General features: G+C 44.3%; 1 protein-coding gene across 1 annotated transcript in view; it reads right to left on the reverse strand.

The window, feature by feature from the left end:
• Positions 1–14,595, reverse strand: part of wwox (WW domain containing oxidoreductase) — a 123,956-nt gene that overhangs the window by 75,525 nt on the left and 33,836 nt on the right. Inside the window, exons 7-8 of the mRNA XM_068603316.1 lie at positions 10,262–10,447; positions 6,335–6,599 (exon numbers count right to left, since the gene is read on the reverse strand). Coding sequence (XP_068459417.1) covers positions 6,335–6,599; positions 10,262–10,447 — 451 coding nt within the window. The remainder of the gene's footprint in view (positions 1–6,334; positions 6,600–10,261; positions 10,448–14,595) is intronic.

Raw genomic sequence — 14,595 nt, forward strand, 5'->3', positions numbered from 1 at the left:
TCAATTTGAAAAATAGTCCATCAGCTCCATGTCACAACAAAGAGGAAAGGGAGTGGTGTGTGTGTGTGTGTGTGTGTGTGTGTGTGTGTGTGTGTGTGTGTGTGTGTGTGTGTGTGTGTGTGTATTTGTGTTCGCCAAGGTGGGGGGTCACAGGAGAAAAAGCTCTGAAGCTCTAAAGGTAAGAGAGATGGAGGGCGAAGGAGGCAACGTGGAAGAGTAGAGGGTAAGTGAGTAAGGATGTCTCTCTGGCCAGGTCGGTTTCTGGCTCTTTGGCCTGTTCTGATCCCTTATATTAGAGAGAGAGAGTCCCTTGGCAATGAGGGTCTTGCTGGCTCTGACCTGTGGCTCTGGGGTAATTTAGCCCAGTCTCAGCTCAGACTCAGCCCAGACTCAGACAACGGGGGCTGGGGAGACGTCCTAATGGCCTCCCTGAGGTATCTGGAGCTGGAAGAGCTGGGAGGATGTGGTTGAGGCTTTAACTATTGTTTCTTCACCAACAAAACTGTCAAAGTCTGTCACAGAAAGACATCTCTTGAAGAGGTGAAACTGATGTGCACTCTGCAAAAATGTATGAAAAAAATAAACCTCATCAACAAGTAAAATATGAAGCAGCCACACAAGCTTTTGAAAAAGGATTTTCTTCAACTCCTTCTGCTTTCAACACGGATATTGTTCATACCTCCTTCACACTCATGTTGTATAACTGTACGCAGGCAGGAGGGGTGAATGACTGACTGCATACAGTAGCAGACTGTCAGCATTTGATTGGTCTTTATTGATCCAGACACGCTCTCCATCACATCAACTCATCCACAATAAACCATTTACACAGTTTCCCTGTGCAATGGACCACATAACCAGGCCCCAGGCCATCTCTGTTCACCCACTGTGTGCGTGTGTGTGTCTGAGCATGTGTGTGTGTGTTTTCTTTAATGAAATGGTATCTCCGTGGACAATAATCCCAGCAACAGGATTGGGCAGGAACACGCACGTCAATACAGCCGAATGGGATTGTATGCTTTTGTCCATCCCCACACATCTTTCTCTCCCTCCGTCTGTCTCCCTCCCTGTCTGTCTGTCTGTCTGTCTCCCATTCAGTGCAGGAGCACAGCAGGGAATGTCTGGCTGGAAAATCACGTTCATTATATCTAGTTCCTCAAATATGTTCTAAAGCATGGCCTCTAAAAGGATATTGGTGCATCATCAAAGAGGTCCACTCAGAGTATGCAAACCTCATACCAATTGGCATAATTTGTAATATTCTGCCTCCGCCACTGAGGAGAAACCTACACAGCGTCTCCAGTCAGGCTGGAGCTGACCCCCCTCCTGTGTAGCTCCTAATCATCCAAGAGGACTCTATTACAAGGACCTGGCAGCTCATCTAACCCCACAGAGGAGAAGGGGGGCTGGCGGGGAGATTGGGACCTCTGCTCCTCTTTCTTTCCACATGGTTGAGCACCACACACACCACCAGAGCACACATACACACTCAGGTTGCCTGGGTGTGCAGCAGAGCCAAAGCGTCTGTGTGCTACACTAGATCACTAGACTAAGAGCACCTGACCTTATGTCTGTCTGCAAGAAAGAAGCTGATAAAGAACACTGAGGTAAAAGTGTCTGCTGTGCTCACGTACACCCCAACCTCGCCGTGCGTCTGTTGTATGTTAATGCTGACGTCTCCATTGCAGGACCCGTCTCTGGTGTTAGCCCCCGAGATACAGGAGAGAGCTCCTGGACGCAGTAGGCAAGGCTCAGCAGAGGAGGCTCTGGCGGTCCCACTACTCCTGACTGAACAACCGCTCCTCTAATACAGTCCTGACTGCTGGTGCTTGGTCAAAAGTTCAGCCCGTGCATATGTAAAAAGGTGGCCTGGTGCCCGAGGCAGGATCCTGGGTAAAATAATCATGCTAAAACGCTAAGAAGCATGGGACTAGACGAGAGCCCTGATGAAACCGGCCCCTCGGGGAACTAAGATGTCTGATTGGACCAGTGGGAGCCTCTTAGGCCTGTACCCACAAAATCTCCCTCCCATCTTTTATGTATTATAGTGGATGATGAGATACTGGAGCTACTACCCACACTGATCTCCATGCAGCTCAGCACTGTCTGTGTCTATAGTTAAGGTATAGATTAGATGAGTATAGGCTGAGCACAGCTGCTCAGAGCCGGAGGGTACACTGATCTTGAGGGAGCAATCAGTCAGTCAACAAAATGTCACAGGGTCAGCGTTACAGCGTGACAAGACGGTGACAACTTCACAAAGGTTACAGCCCAACTAATAACTGCAACAGTCACTGAAATTCATTCTGCGCTGGGTAAATGTGTGTTCAGCTTGAGTTTTGATTCAAAGTGTACTGTCTAATAAATATTAGAGCATATACTGTATGTTCATAGTCAAAGGTCCAAAATTCATATCCTGAAATACTATCCTAGATCAAATAAATCAAACAAAATCTATGTCCATCAAGTTTTGAGCATTAAACAGAACTGTGATAACGGCTGTGTTTTGCCTTCGTCTCGCTCTCGAAAACACACGCACGCTCACACACACACACACACACACACACACACACACACACACACACACACACACACAGACACACACACACACACACACACACACACACGGTAAATCTGGGCAAATACACTTGCAGTACACACCACTGCAGTCCAGATAATTCAATGCTGATAATCACACCAAAGGACACAAGAAAAACTCCCACTCTAAACACGCTGAATTAAAGAAACAGGAGTTACAGGCCTGGTCGCTCAATCTCTGATAAGTAGATCAAGGCACGGGGAGGGGAACATGATGTTAGTGAGAGATAGTTTGGCTGATTAAAATGTCATGGCTCTTTATAGATGCCTTTCTCAACTCAGCAAAATAGAATCAGCTCTATACATCAATTGCAGAGTGGGCTGTGCTCTCTGCTAATAGAGAAGTTTCTTTCCCTTAAGTAGAATCTACAACACAAAGGCTGCAAAGTTGAGGAAGTCAAAATGTATTTTGGTAAAACACGAGCAAAATGCAAAGATAAAAGTTAGGGGTAAAAGTGAGGAGCTGATAAAATAAGAGAGCAGGAAGCACAAGTAACGTAGGAGGGAAGCATTGACATGATTGGACGACATTGGATGACCAAATGTGGAGATTATGTCCTGACGTGACATTTTCTCTCATTTACTACAACAATCAAAATAAAGATTTAGAAACACATGTAGCTCCGGGTGTTTCAGTAGTCTACATATTGTGAATTAATGTGTGTGCATGTCTATGTGTGTATGTCCATTTGTGTGTTTCTTCTTGTGTAGAGCAACTGTATATCACTCCACCTGTGCTCCTATAAATCAAACCTGTGTTTTAAATGAGAGGCTGGTTATTTGCACGAGAACACACACAGGGGCTTTGTGATTGTTTTTTGGAGTCGACATTCTGCTTATGTTTGCATCCCAGAACAATCTCCATGGATCCCGCAAGCGTACGCAAGCAATTAAAGCGATACCATCTTCATATCCCTGCAACCAATAACTGAAATAATATCACTGTTTTATTAAGCCCTTAATGTGGGGGCAGAAGGAGTGAGGAGTGGGGTGTTAAAGAGGATACACTTTCAGGGGCCTTATCAACCCCAGATTTAAATAAGAGCAAATGCTCAGCTTAAGGGTGTGCCTCTCTATCTGTGTGTGTCTGTGTGTTTGGCTGTGTGTCTGTGTGTGGTCTTTATCAGACATGAGTTTTAGCTAATTGCTGTGTCAGCACACCAGAATTTAATTACTAGCTCTACCTTTGTCCTTTAATATTTACTAACATCCACACTACGTTTAATTAACCACGTGTGGAAAAGCCACAGCGCCATTCTGGAGGAGCAGCCGCTCTGCTAATTGCATCTGTGCGCTCACATCCAAAACGTTACACACCCTTCTCTGAGACACACAAAAAAATACAGTCATCCACTTCAGGGTACACTTTTAAATCTGACTAAAAAGCTTGTTTAACAAATTTGGGTCTGGCTAAAATTGACACGTTCCGCTTTTGAAGATAGAAACAAGACAGCAAGTAAAGAAAAAATGTGAAGACAAGTGCAACAGAAGGTAATGGAGGGAGGGGGAAAAGAGTGTTTTGTGATAGAAATAGTCAATTGAGGAAATGTTCAGCTTGGCATTTTGCGAAAGGTGCTGAGGAGCAGATCCTCTCATCTCTCATCCTATGTCAGAAAGAGGGGAGACAAATGACGGCCCGAGGCCTTGTGTCTGTCAGACATGATGGATCAGAATAACGCTTCACTAAAACTCCAACACGCTGCCTTTCAACACATCACACTTTCCCTTCAGTGAAAACACTAAATTGATAAAGTACGAAGAGTAGCTAATGGGAAGATTTAATAGTCAAACTAAAGCATATATTAGGAGGCCATGGAGCCTAAAGGGTAGAGAGGCGCTATCAATTGAAAAGCCTTACAGAGCAGAGGACACAATATAGACTAAGATAAATCATAGTGTTGGATTTTATCGTTCATATCCAAGGTGTGTGAGAATGTTAACCTCAGGCACCTAACGTCACCTTATAAGTGCACACATGGGCGAAGAGCACTTCCATATAGTCATTTAGCATACACCCTCACCAGATTTAACCTCACACGCTTCTCACTCGGCGCTGCACTATAGAGCTCATTGAGAGGAAACTTTAGCAGTTTTTATATGTTATGATCTAATTGGATGCCATTGACAGAAATAGTTACTTTAGGAATAGGAATAATCCCTTATTAGTCCCACAGTGGGCAAATGTATTCTGTGCATTTTGACCCATCCTTAGTATTCAAGGAGGAGTGGGCTGCCCTACTGAAACGCCCGGAGAGCAATTTAGGGTTCATTGTCTTGCTCAGGGACATTTTGCAAACTATGGGGAGACTGACTGTGGATCAAACCAGCTACCTTGTGGTTGCAGGGCGGCCACTCATCCTCATGAGCTACAGATGTCCACCTCAGATGTTGTATCAAATGAAAAATGCTTCACCAGATTCACATCATAATTTGGGTGTAAATATAACAATAAGTCCAATATTAAAAAAACACAGATCAAGCAGGCTGTTCCTCCCAATCACCACTCTCCATGGCGTTCTCTATCATTGCCCAGATAAAACGCAAAGTACACCCACAGCACCACTATAAAGTCCCCATGCCCCGCATGTGACCACAAGAAGAGACTATGAGAAAAAAGTGCATGAAGTGCATTGTTTTAAGTGCAAAGGCATTAAAACACAGATGAATAGAGGCCCCACTCAAATCAGAGGAACTGGTACTGCTCAGTATCCCTACACCTGACGAGCTCCCGTCTCTCAAACTCCTAAAAAGGAGAAGGTGTTGTGTAGAGATGCAGCTGGATCTCCTGCACCATCTTGGGACCCTTTTGCACCACTCAACTGGAACCAGTTTGCCAAAAGGGAGACCCTATGGGAGCTGATAGCTCCCAGGGTCACGCTAACTCCCACCACCGTCACACGAGGCAGTCAATTCTCTGAGGGGATCTAGTTTTACTGTTCAAAATTAAACCTGTAAACAGATCAAACATAACACAGGTCCCTCTGGCACAGCACCTGGCCTCCTCTCTTTGTATTTCTCAAAAGCCCCCCCCCCTCCTGTGAGGACATTAGGCATTTACTGTAGTAGTTGAGTCAGCCTGCTAATGTGACTCAGAACTTAAGATATTGCATCAGAAAATATCTGGTAATACTTTCTCCTGATGGGGATGAGGTAAATGGTCAAATATATTTGACAAAGAGCTTATTATGTTAGTACTCTTGAGTACATGCCTGCATAGGAGTGGAGACTTGAGTTTGTGCAGTGCATTTACTGTAACCTGATCGTTGCGGTATACAGGATCTGGAATATCGCCTACCCTTGTGAGAGGATAGGGAAACTGCCTCACAGAGTTAAATAAACAGTGACAGGAGGAAGAGGAAAACAAACCGCAGACTATCTCTCTATCTGTGAAATCCAGACTCTCTCCGTGAGCCTTCAGCACTCAGCAGATCAACCCCTCTCCATCCTTTTCCTCTCCTCTCTCCCAGGAACGTGCCAAGACAAATATATAGGCTGAGTAAAGGACACATCAGAGCCAGAACACGAAGTTAGTAATACAGGTTGGTGAATTCACTGACTTGCTTTCCAGAGAGAAACATTATAACGTAGAGCAACTCCTAATTAATCCATTCTTGTGGTAATTTATATCTGTAGGAATATAAAAAAAAATAAAACATCTGCAGCCATCAGTCAGGTCGAGCTACCGTATGTGAAGTCACGATGTTGTATGACACGTCAAACTGATTTTGTCTCTTACCATGGACTTGGTGAAAGGTCTGGCGAGGGAGAAGAGAAAGGTCATCAGCCACCAGCTCCGGTGAATGGAGGTGTACATCATGTTCCCAGGATGCACTGCGTTGGAGGTGACACCGTGAGGCGAGAGGCGGCGGTGGAGCTCGTTGCTGAAGAGAATGTTGCAGAGTTTGGCTCGGTTGTAAGCCAGCATGGACCAGTAGTCCTTCTTTTGGGGTGACAGCAGGGCCAAGTCCACTTTGGCACACGAGTCCAACAGGTCTGTGAACCTGAAACATAGTCCAGACAAGAGTAGTTAGAGAGAGAGTGTGTTAGTGTGTGCGTGTGTTAGTGTGTGTGTGTGTGTGTGTGTGTGTGTGTTAGTGTGTGTGTGTGTGTGTGTGTGTTAGTGTGTGTGTGTGTGTGTGTGTGTGTGTGTGTGTGTGTGCTTTCTACTGACAGATGTGTGGTGCAGGCTGCATACAAATCAAAGACGTGACATGATGTTCTTTAATTGCCTGCGACAGAGCTGTTAAACTCCAGATGTTTGACAAGGCCCCTTAAACATTACACCACTCGTTGTGTTATTATGCAGTCACGCAATAACATCACAATACACGGGCGCAAAAACTGCACTCCCTGTGTGTCGTGTGTGTTTGTGTATGTGTGGGAGAAAGAGACATAGGCTCCAAACCGGTGGAACACAGCCTACATATTAATCCAGTCATTAGAAAACAACCAATCAAAATGTCACCTGGATTTCTTGTTGTGATTTTACAAGCTCGCTGCCTCTTGTTTACTGTCGCCTTCCGCAACATCCTTGCTTGGCTAAATTACAACATCTGCAGGCTTTTCATTTCATGTGCTGCAACTTCATAACTACTTTAGCAAGTAGGGGTTGATAAATCAATTGCTTGAGCACCAAATGCATTTTTCTTCCTCCAAAATGTGTTCACATGTTATACTGAAGTTGTGCCTGGTTACAGCTGGATGTGGTTTTACAGTGAAATTGTAATCAATTAATTATCCTGTCAGATGCTTCACAAAAAACCTGCATAAAAAAATATAGAGATTTTGATGAGCCACAATATCTCGTATGGAGCCAGAGCTGCACCTTAGATCTCTCAGAGGTAATGTTATGAAGGATATCATCACCTCTTGTTTGACCAGATCAGATGCCATACGAGGGCAAAGTAAACCTGTATTGGGCCAATTCCACGCTAAGCCCCTGTGGTGGAAACTGATAAAGTGTCCAGCCATTCCCTGTGTGTCCATCTCGCCGAGCCCTGTCCCTTATAGGTCAATGCTTTACCAGCAGACAAGGAGCTTAGGGAATACAATATGCTGCCAGGTCAGGGGTCACACACTGCTTGTGAGGGGAGGCTAAGTGAATAAGCGGGAAATCATCGGATACTGAAAATACCACAAACAAAAAAGGGAGCAACTTCAATAGATGTAATATAGGTCTGGAATGAGGTGGACAGAATGGAAGATGCAATATGAGATATTGTCTATTTTCGCTCCTTCTTCCCCTCCCTCTAGTCCGTGTCAGTGTGTAACTGACTCTCTCTAGTCTTGCATAAGCCCTCTTTGAAGGGGTTAAAGCCACTGCTGCTTGTAGAGGAGAGGAGGAAAGGTGAGAGTATATGTTGGGGAGGCCGAGAAGGAGAGAGAGGAAGCTGTAGGGCAAAGAGTGAGGAGAATATCTGACCATTCTTGGCCTTTCAATATGTTTATATGGCACACACTGTTTCAATCGCAGCCTGACAGTTTTCACACCACCAGAACTTGTGTGACCTAACTGTTCATACTTCGTAGGCAAGTCTTGCATCAATCAAATGCTGTCAATACTCCCTTCATGACATGCTTTCTCTCGATAAGCTTTTCCTACTCTCTCTTCCTCTTATTTTCCCTACAACATGTAATAGCAGTGTGACCCCAAGTGAATCTGAGTGTCAAGCCTTCCCCTCTGCTGCTGCTGCTGTCCTCTCATGCATGGCAGTCTGTATAACATAACTCATACGAGGGCCCCTGTAATAGTGGCGCTGTTTGATCTGCTAGAATAACTCTGCGTATGTTCTCCTTGTCTCAGGTCACTCTGCCGAGCTCCAATCAATCACTCTGCTTGGCCGTCTGACTGACTGAAGACTGGATCAATGTTGTGCACGCGCGCGCGCACACACACACACACACACACACACACACAAGCAAACGCACACACACTGACTCTGAAGCACATGGCTCAGGGCTTGGGCTCACAGATCACTGCACGACATCATGCCTGACTACTGAATGACAGGAAAAAGAGAAGCCTATGGAGTGGAGTTAACACAGAGATAAGACTTGAAAAACAATAGATGGCAGAAGAGGGGAAAAGTAGTGAGAAAGGGGCTGAGTCAGGGGGTCAGACAGAACGGAGCGGATACTTGATCAAAGTTAATTTTAGCTGATAAGTCCATCCATCATGTTGATGATACGTTTAATTCACAGTGACGGCATGTACAGGGAAATGAGTTTTCAGTGAGTGAGGCTGTCATGTTTGACAATATGCATTAAGTCTGAGCTATCAGTTTGTAGTGAAAAGTCGCCAATGTAGCAGCTCTAACTGCATGACTGGAGTTGAGGAGTTGTTGACTTAAATATGATTTAACACTGTATGTTGGGAATGCAGGGGGGAAACATTGTGCGGCGCTCACGTTTAACAACATTTCCAACCTGCCAGGGGGGGTTAATTTCTATTATGTGAACCTGTTATCACAGCAGCTTGGCCAAGACATTTTCTCCTTACAAAAGTTTGTTTTTTAACCAAGTATGACACTCAGTAAAAAATATGTTATCTTAAAAAAGACTCTTAGATGATCTATTTTGAGAAGGCTAAAAACAAGATTCACTCAAACTGAAAGAGGTATTTTAAAGGAAACCACATACATTGTGATTCAATGACCAGGTAATTATGGCTTTGAATTTGTCTGCCATTCTTGCATAAGACCAGTTCTGCATGAGTTAGAGGTTCCCTGTGGAGTCTTATCTTTCCTCTTAAAGTGCTATGAAGCAGTTTTTTTTAAAGGGGAACAGGTGTGTGTGTGTTCCCTCTAAATTCATTTTTGCACCATCCTGTGCAGAATTATGAGCGCCGCTGCTAAAATTTCACACAACCATTAACATCCGGTGTGTTTCTTTGGGAGGGTGAGGTCTTAGCCTCTGCACACACATTGGTTCAACTGCTGGCATTTACTCCTGGTGCTCTTCAGCACTGTTCTGGAAATCATGGAAATAAGGGGAGTAACAAGTGAACTATAAAAGTGACGTTTTTCCTTTTAAAAATAAGAAAATGCTGTGCAAAGATCTATTTCATAGGTGACTCATCAATATCAAAAGAAACTTTAATGTGTTACATTTAAAGATCCTATCTGGTGTGGCGGTGGGTGGTAGAATAAGTACATGCACACAGAGACGCACATGTCCGCAAGGATGACTCTTTACTCAGGGCTACCAAAGGTTTTCACACTATTCTACTTATCTACAGGTGTCAGTAACACACACAAAGATGCAGCAATGCACCAGAAGGAGGAGAGGGGAGACTGGAAGTAAGTAAACATGGATGTAAAGAATGTAAGCTCTAAAATCACCCACATGCTCACTAGATATCACCGGGAAAGAATGTTTTACGAGGAAGGGGATGTAGTCAACGTGTTCTCAAGGCTATACTGAACATGAACATACATTTTATTTGTTTTCAAGAAAACTCCACACGGCACCTTAAAGTTTACTGATTGTACTTGTGTACAACATTGGAATATCATTTTATTATCTTAAAAAATGCACAGGTAATGCTTATTATTTCTTAAAATAGTCAAAGACTCATTTTAACAGTCTTCTCTTGAGCGCGTACTGATGGACTAACACATCGGCAACCTTTTTTTTTTTTATGTGACCGGTTTACTGTCTTTACCTGTGGGACTCAGAAGATATCACCACAACACGGGCGGGGGCGGAGCTACGCAGCACATCCTCGAGGCACTGGACGAGCAGGAAGTGACCGAGATGGCAGGTCTGGAAGGTGGACTCCAGGCCGTCCTCCGACAAGCTCCAGGGCTGCGTGCACACTGCTGCATTACACACCAGAATGTGAAGGGGCCTGTGGGAAGAGGAAGGCAGAAAATGAAACGTGTTTGATTCGGTATCGATTATAAGTGAAAACAAAGAAGAAACAGCAGAATAAAAGGAGGATTTTTATATCATATTAGGCTGAAGAAGAGGTAAGGAGAGACAGAGAGAAGACATTTTAAAAAAAGAAGACGGAACAGTGAGAAGGGAGGGCAGAGAAAGGGAACAGGGTGTCTTATTCCACAGAGTGGTGGACTTTAGAGGTCTACAGAGACAGAGCATCAGTAATGCTGATATGATACAGAGGTTTCTAGTGTAACTCCCTGTGGCTCGACAGGTACTGTAGATACTGAATACAGCTGGCTGGAATCCAAGAGCAACAACACATTGAAAAGCAATCGCAAACCGTTTCAACACACAAGGGTGGTGGAAGTAATGGGTGTTGATACAGGCTCTGTGTAACTACTCTGAGTAACCAAACCCACCAACGCATCGACTCAGAGAGGCTGAGCAGAACAGAGACAATCAAAGGAAATACACACGCAAGTCGTGATATGAAAAACAACTGACTTAATTCAGGGGCCAATAAATACATTTAAAAAGCATGTGCTTCAACACAGACACGCAATGCATTTCCATTCTTGCAGACTTTGTGTGGGCGAGTGACTAACACTCCCTGCTCGCGTGCCAGTAAATGGAGATTGCCGGATTGGTCAGGGCAGCGAGAGATCCTTGTCGGTGACAGCGTCGCTCCAGCGAGCTCGAAACCACAGTAACACAGCCGAACAATCCAAACACACCCCACCAATTTTTAATTTCTTCCATTAGAATTAATTATGAGGCCGAAGGCAATTTGTGTACCCTGTGTTTAAGACTGCCTACTGGATTAATTAAAAACTGGATGCTGGAAAATTAATGTGTGAATTGTTATGCCTTGCTATAATGAGCCATCCCATGCTATTACATAGGAGTGTACTGTACGATCACCTTCAGGCCTCCGAACACACAAGGTTCATTAAAGAGCACAAACCTAGTCACAAGTCAACTTGGAGAATGCCGACCACAGCACATTATCAACAGAAATTTTCACCCACAATACAAAATAGGTAAGGACGTCTAACTTAATGGCTTGGTAGAAGTAAAACACAAATGTAAATAAATTACCTTTGTGACCTTCCCTTAAATATGATAAAACGAGATAGAAGAGTAAAACACCACAGTTGCTGTGATGTCAAGTTCTGCTCTCAAACAAAAAAACACGTTGGTTGTTTTTGGCCCAGGGATCCCCTGTCTAATAGAGTGTGAAGTACAGTAACATTGTGCTGTACGAGGCAAAACTCTTGGGTCTGTTAGCAATCTACCGGCTTTAAGCTGCTCAATAACACCACAGGTATGAACTCTTGACCTAACTTTTCAACCTTTCACTCTCGCCGTCGTTTTAAACCGGTCCTTTTGTCACCTCTTTATATTTAAATTTGGTTGGTGCAATTCTTGTCACCCTACACTACAAAATAACCTCAGTATGTCACTCAAAGTATATCACATATTTGTGATCAAAAACTGCAATAACCAACTTTTCTCTGGCCAGCAGAGCGATTTCCCCCACGCAGCTCAGATGGGACTCTGGTGAGTCTGTTTGTAATGTAAAAGGCCTGTTAATTCAACTGCCCACCAGTTAGTCCCTCTCTCATAAGCGCAGGTCTAATGAATGTCTTTAATAGGCCTATTGCCGCGTACCACAGTCCCTCTTTCCACATTAGGACCTCACACAACAATGTGTGCACTGTGCAATCTTACCGCTGGTCAAACGAGGGTGTTAACTACCAAACAGGGAGACATCAGTTTGTATATTTACTTTAAATAACCCCCCTGGGTATGACCCCTGACCTCCGTTATAATGCGGGCCAGCAGGAAGAGATTGCCTGTGTGAGCTGGGCTCAGACTACTGGTCATTAACACTGCACTTTATTGGCTACAGGAGAAGAGGCACTGGCAGCAAACATATGGATATGTGTACAGCACTCATCCTGATCCATATTCAAACTCACACATCAGAAGTGAACACCTGAAAGTGTGCACACAACAACACACAACAATCTGACTGTGTTTCGGTCACCATAATGCAAACCATGCGTGTATTTAAACAGACACCTATTGCCTACCTATATGCTTGAAATTAAAAGCGGATAAATGCAGTTTAAAAAAAGAAATCACAGGTGAAAATAAATTGCATGTGTTAATTACGGGCCGTTCAGTAGAAATTGTATTAGGGGCATTCTGTCAACGCTGTCCTCCATCAATTACATCCCAATGAAATTGCACTGCATTCAACAATATCAATATCCAGGTAATTTCATTTCAAAGGACAGGCAATTAAAGCAGAATCGGGGTCAATGGAACACAAAGCAGCGTGAAAGCCACTGACTAAAGCACTTAAAAGCAAGGGAGTGAGAAACGAGAGAAGGAAAAGAAAAAGACTCTGATTACATTTCACCTGTCAATGACACGCTGCAGGAGCATTATTGTGCGTGTGTATGAGTGTGTTTGTCTCCACGTGTTTACAAAACTGTGTGTGTGCGCGTCTGCACACAGAATTGTCTGAGTGTGTGTCTGTGCATTTATGCACATGTGCGCGCGTGTCTCGTGTGTGCGCTACTGCGTGTTATATGCCTGAAGACATACGTGCAGTAATAGAGTGGTGGTAGACTCAGACAGCTGCCCAGTGCCATTCACAGCTCAGAGCTCCCAGCCTCCACTCTGCTCTGTTCGCCTTCTGATGAGAATTAATGTACTCTGACGTCCCCTGGGACTCCCCCACTCCCCCCACCCAACAGCACAGCTAATGAAGAAATACAACCTTGCCAAAATACCGAGGTAGAGAGAGAGAGAGAGAGACCCAGACAGAGAAAGATGCAGAGACAACATGAGAGAGAGCCGGATGCAGATAAACAAATTGCAAAAAGGAATATGCAAAAAAAATTAACCAGGCGAAAGGTTCAGGGGGCAGTCGGCTTAAAGGGAGGTTAATATACTGCAGTGTGGATGGGAGGGATACATGTGAGAGATGGGAGGGAACTGTAGGACACAGGGTGAGGGAAGCCACTGCAAGGTTTGGCTTTGACCCAAGACACGTGTCCTAGATGGCCATACCCTGCCCCAGGGCTGCTACGGGCAATGACTGCCCTGCCTCTCCCCAAGGGGCTCCCCTGACACCAACACACACACACACACACACACACACACACAAACACACACACACACACACACACACACACACACACACAAACACACGCACACACACCCACCTGCGGCTGGATGAGCAGTATGGATGACAGAATACATGACCCCAAAATAGCAACTGAGCGACCGACCACGAGACGCAAGACACATGCGGTAAAAGCTGACCACCACAAAATAAGTGCCATAAAGTCTGGTCGTCTGTTTCCACCAATGTCAAGCAAATCGACACAAATGCACCCGCTTACCCCTGGGACCATGTCCATATGGTGTCGATCAGTAACAGTTTGCTTGTCCTTAAAGTATGGTGTAAGTGAGAAGTAGTGGTGACAAATGCATTGGGCGGAAATGACAGACCCTAGTTCAGTCCTCATTGCTTTTTACTTATTTGTTTCCTTATTCTTGTGTTTCCATATATGTATGTCTCTCTGAGTAAGTATAATGAAAAACCGCTTGAAAGTTGCAATGGAACTAAAGGCTACTTAAATTAGATTTGAATAAATCACTGAGACTGTGTCATGATTTGTTAGTTGGAAGTGTCACTATAGATTTGGTTGAAGACCAGGTTTCTCTTCACAATGGAGACTCCCCTCTCTTTCGATGGTCTTTCAGATCCAAAACGGTTATTTTCAACGTGAGCTTCAACTTAAAACAGCTACCTAGGATCTTGGAGGGACCAGGCTAATTCTGCTTTCAGTCCGAACACACCATTGCAACATTACACCCAGCGATTTTCATTCTTCAGGGAATCTGCACGAGTCACAGCTCACTGTGCTGCTTTTCTGCAAGTTATGATGCTGCCAACTGCACTCAGAAAAAGAAAGCTATTTTAAAGGTTTAGGTCGACTCTCTTATCTTTCATAACTTAGGTAAATACATCTAAAGGATGACAGGAAATATTAGAGAAAGATTAGGCTTAGAAAGTTAATAGTTTTGTTTATA

This window comes from Clinocottus analis, unplaced genomic scaffold (genome assembly GCF_023055335.1).
Source record: "Clinocottus analis isolate CAN_PGR_092001 unplaced genomic scaffold, fCliAna1.0.p SCAF_6, whole genome shotgun sequence".
NCBI lineage: Eukaryota > Metazoa > Chordata > Actinopteri > Perciformes > Cottidae > Clinocottus > Clinocottus analis.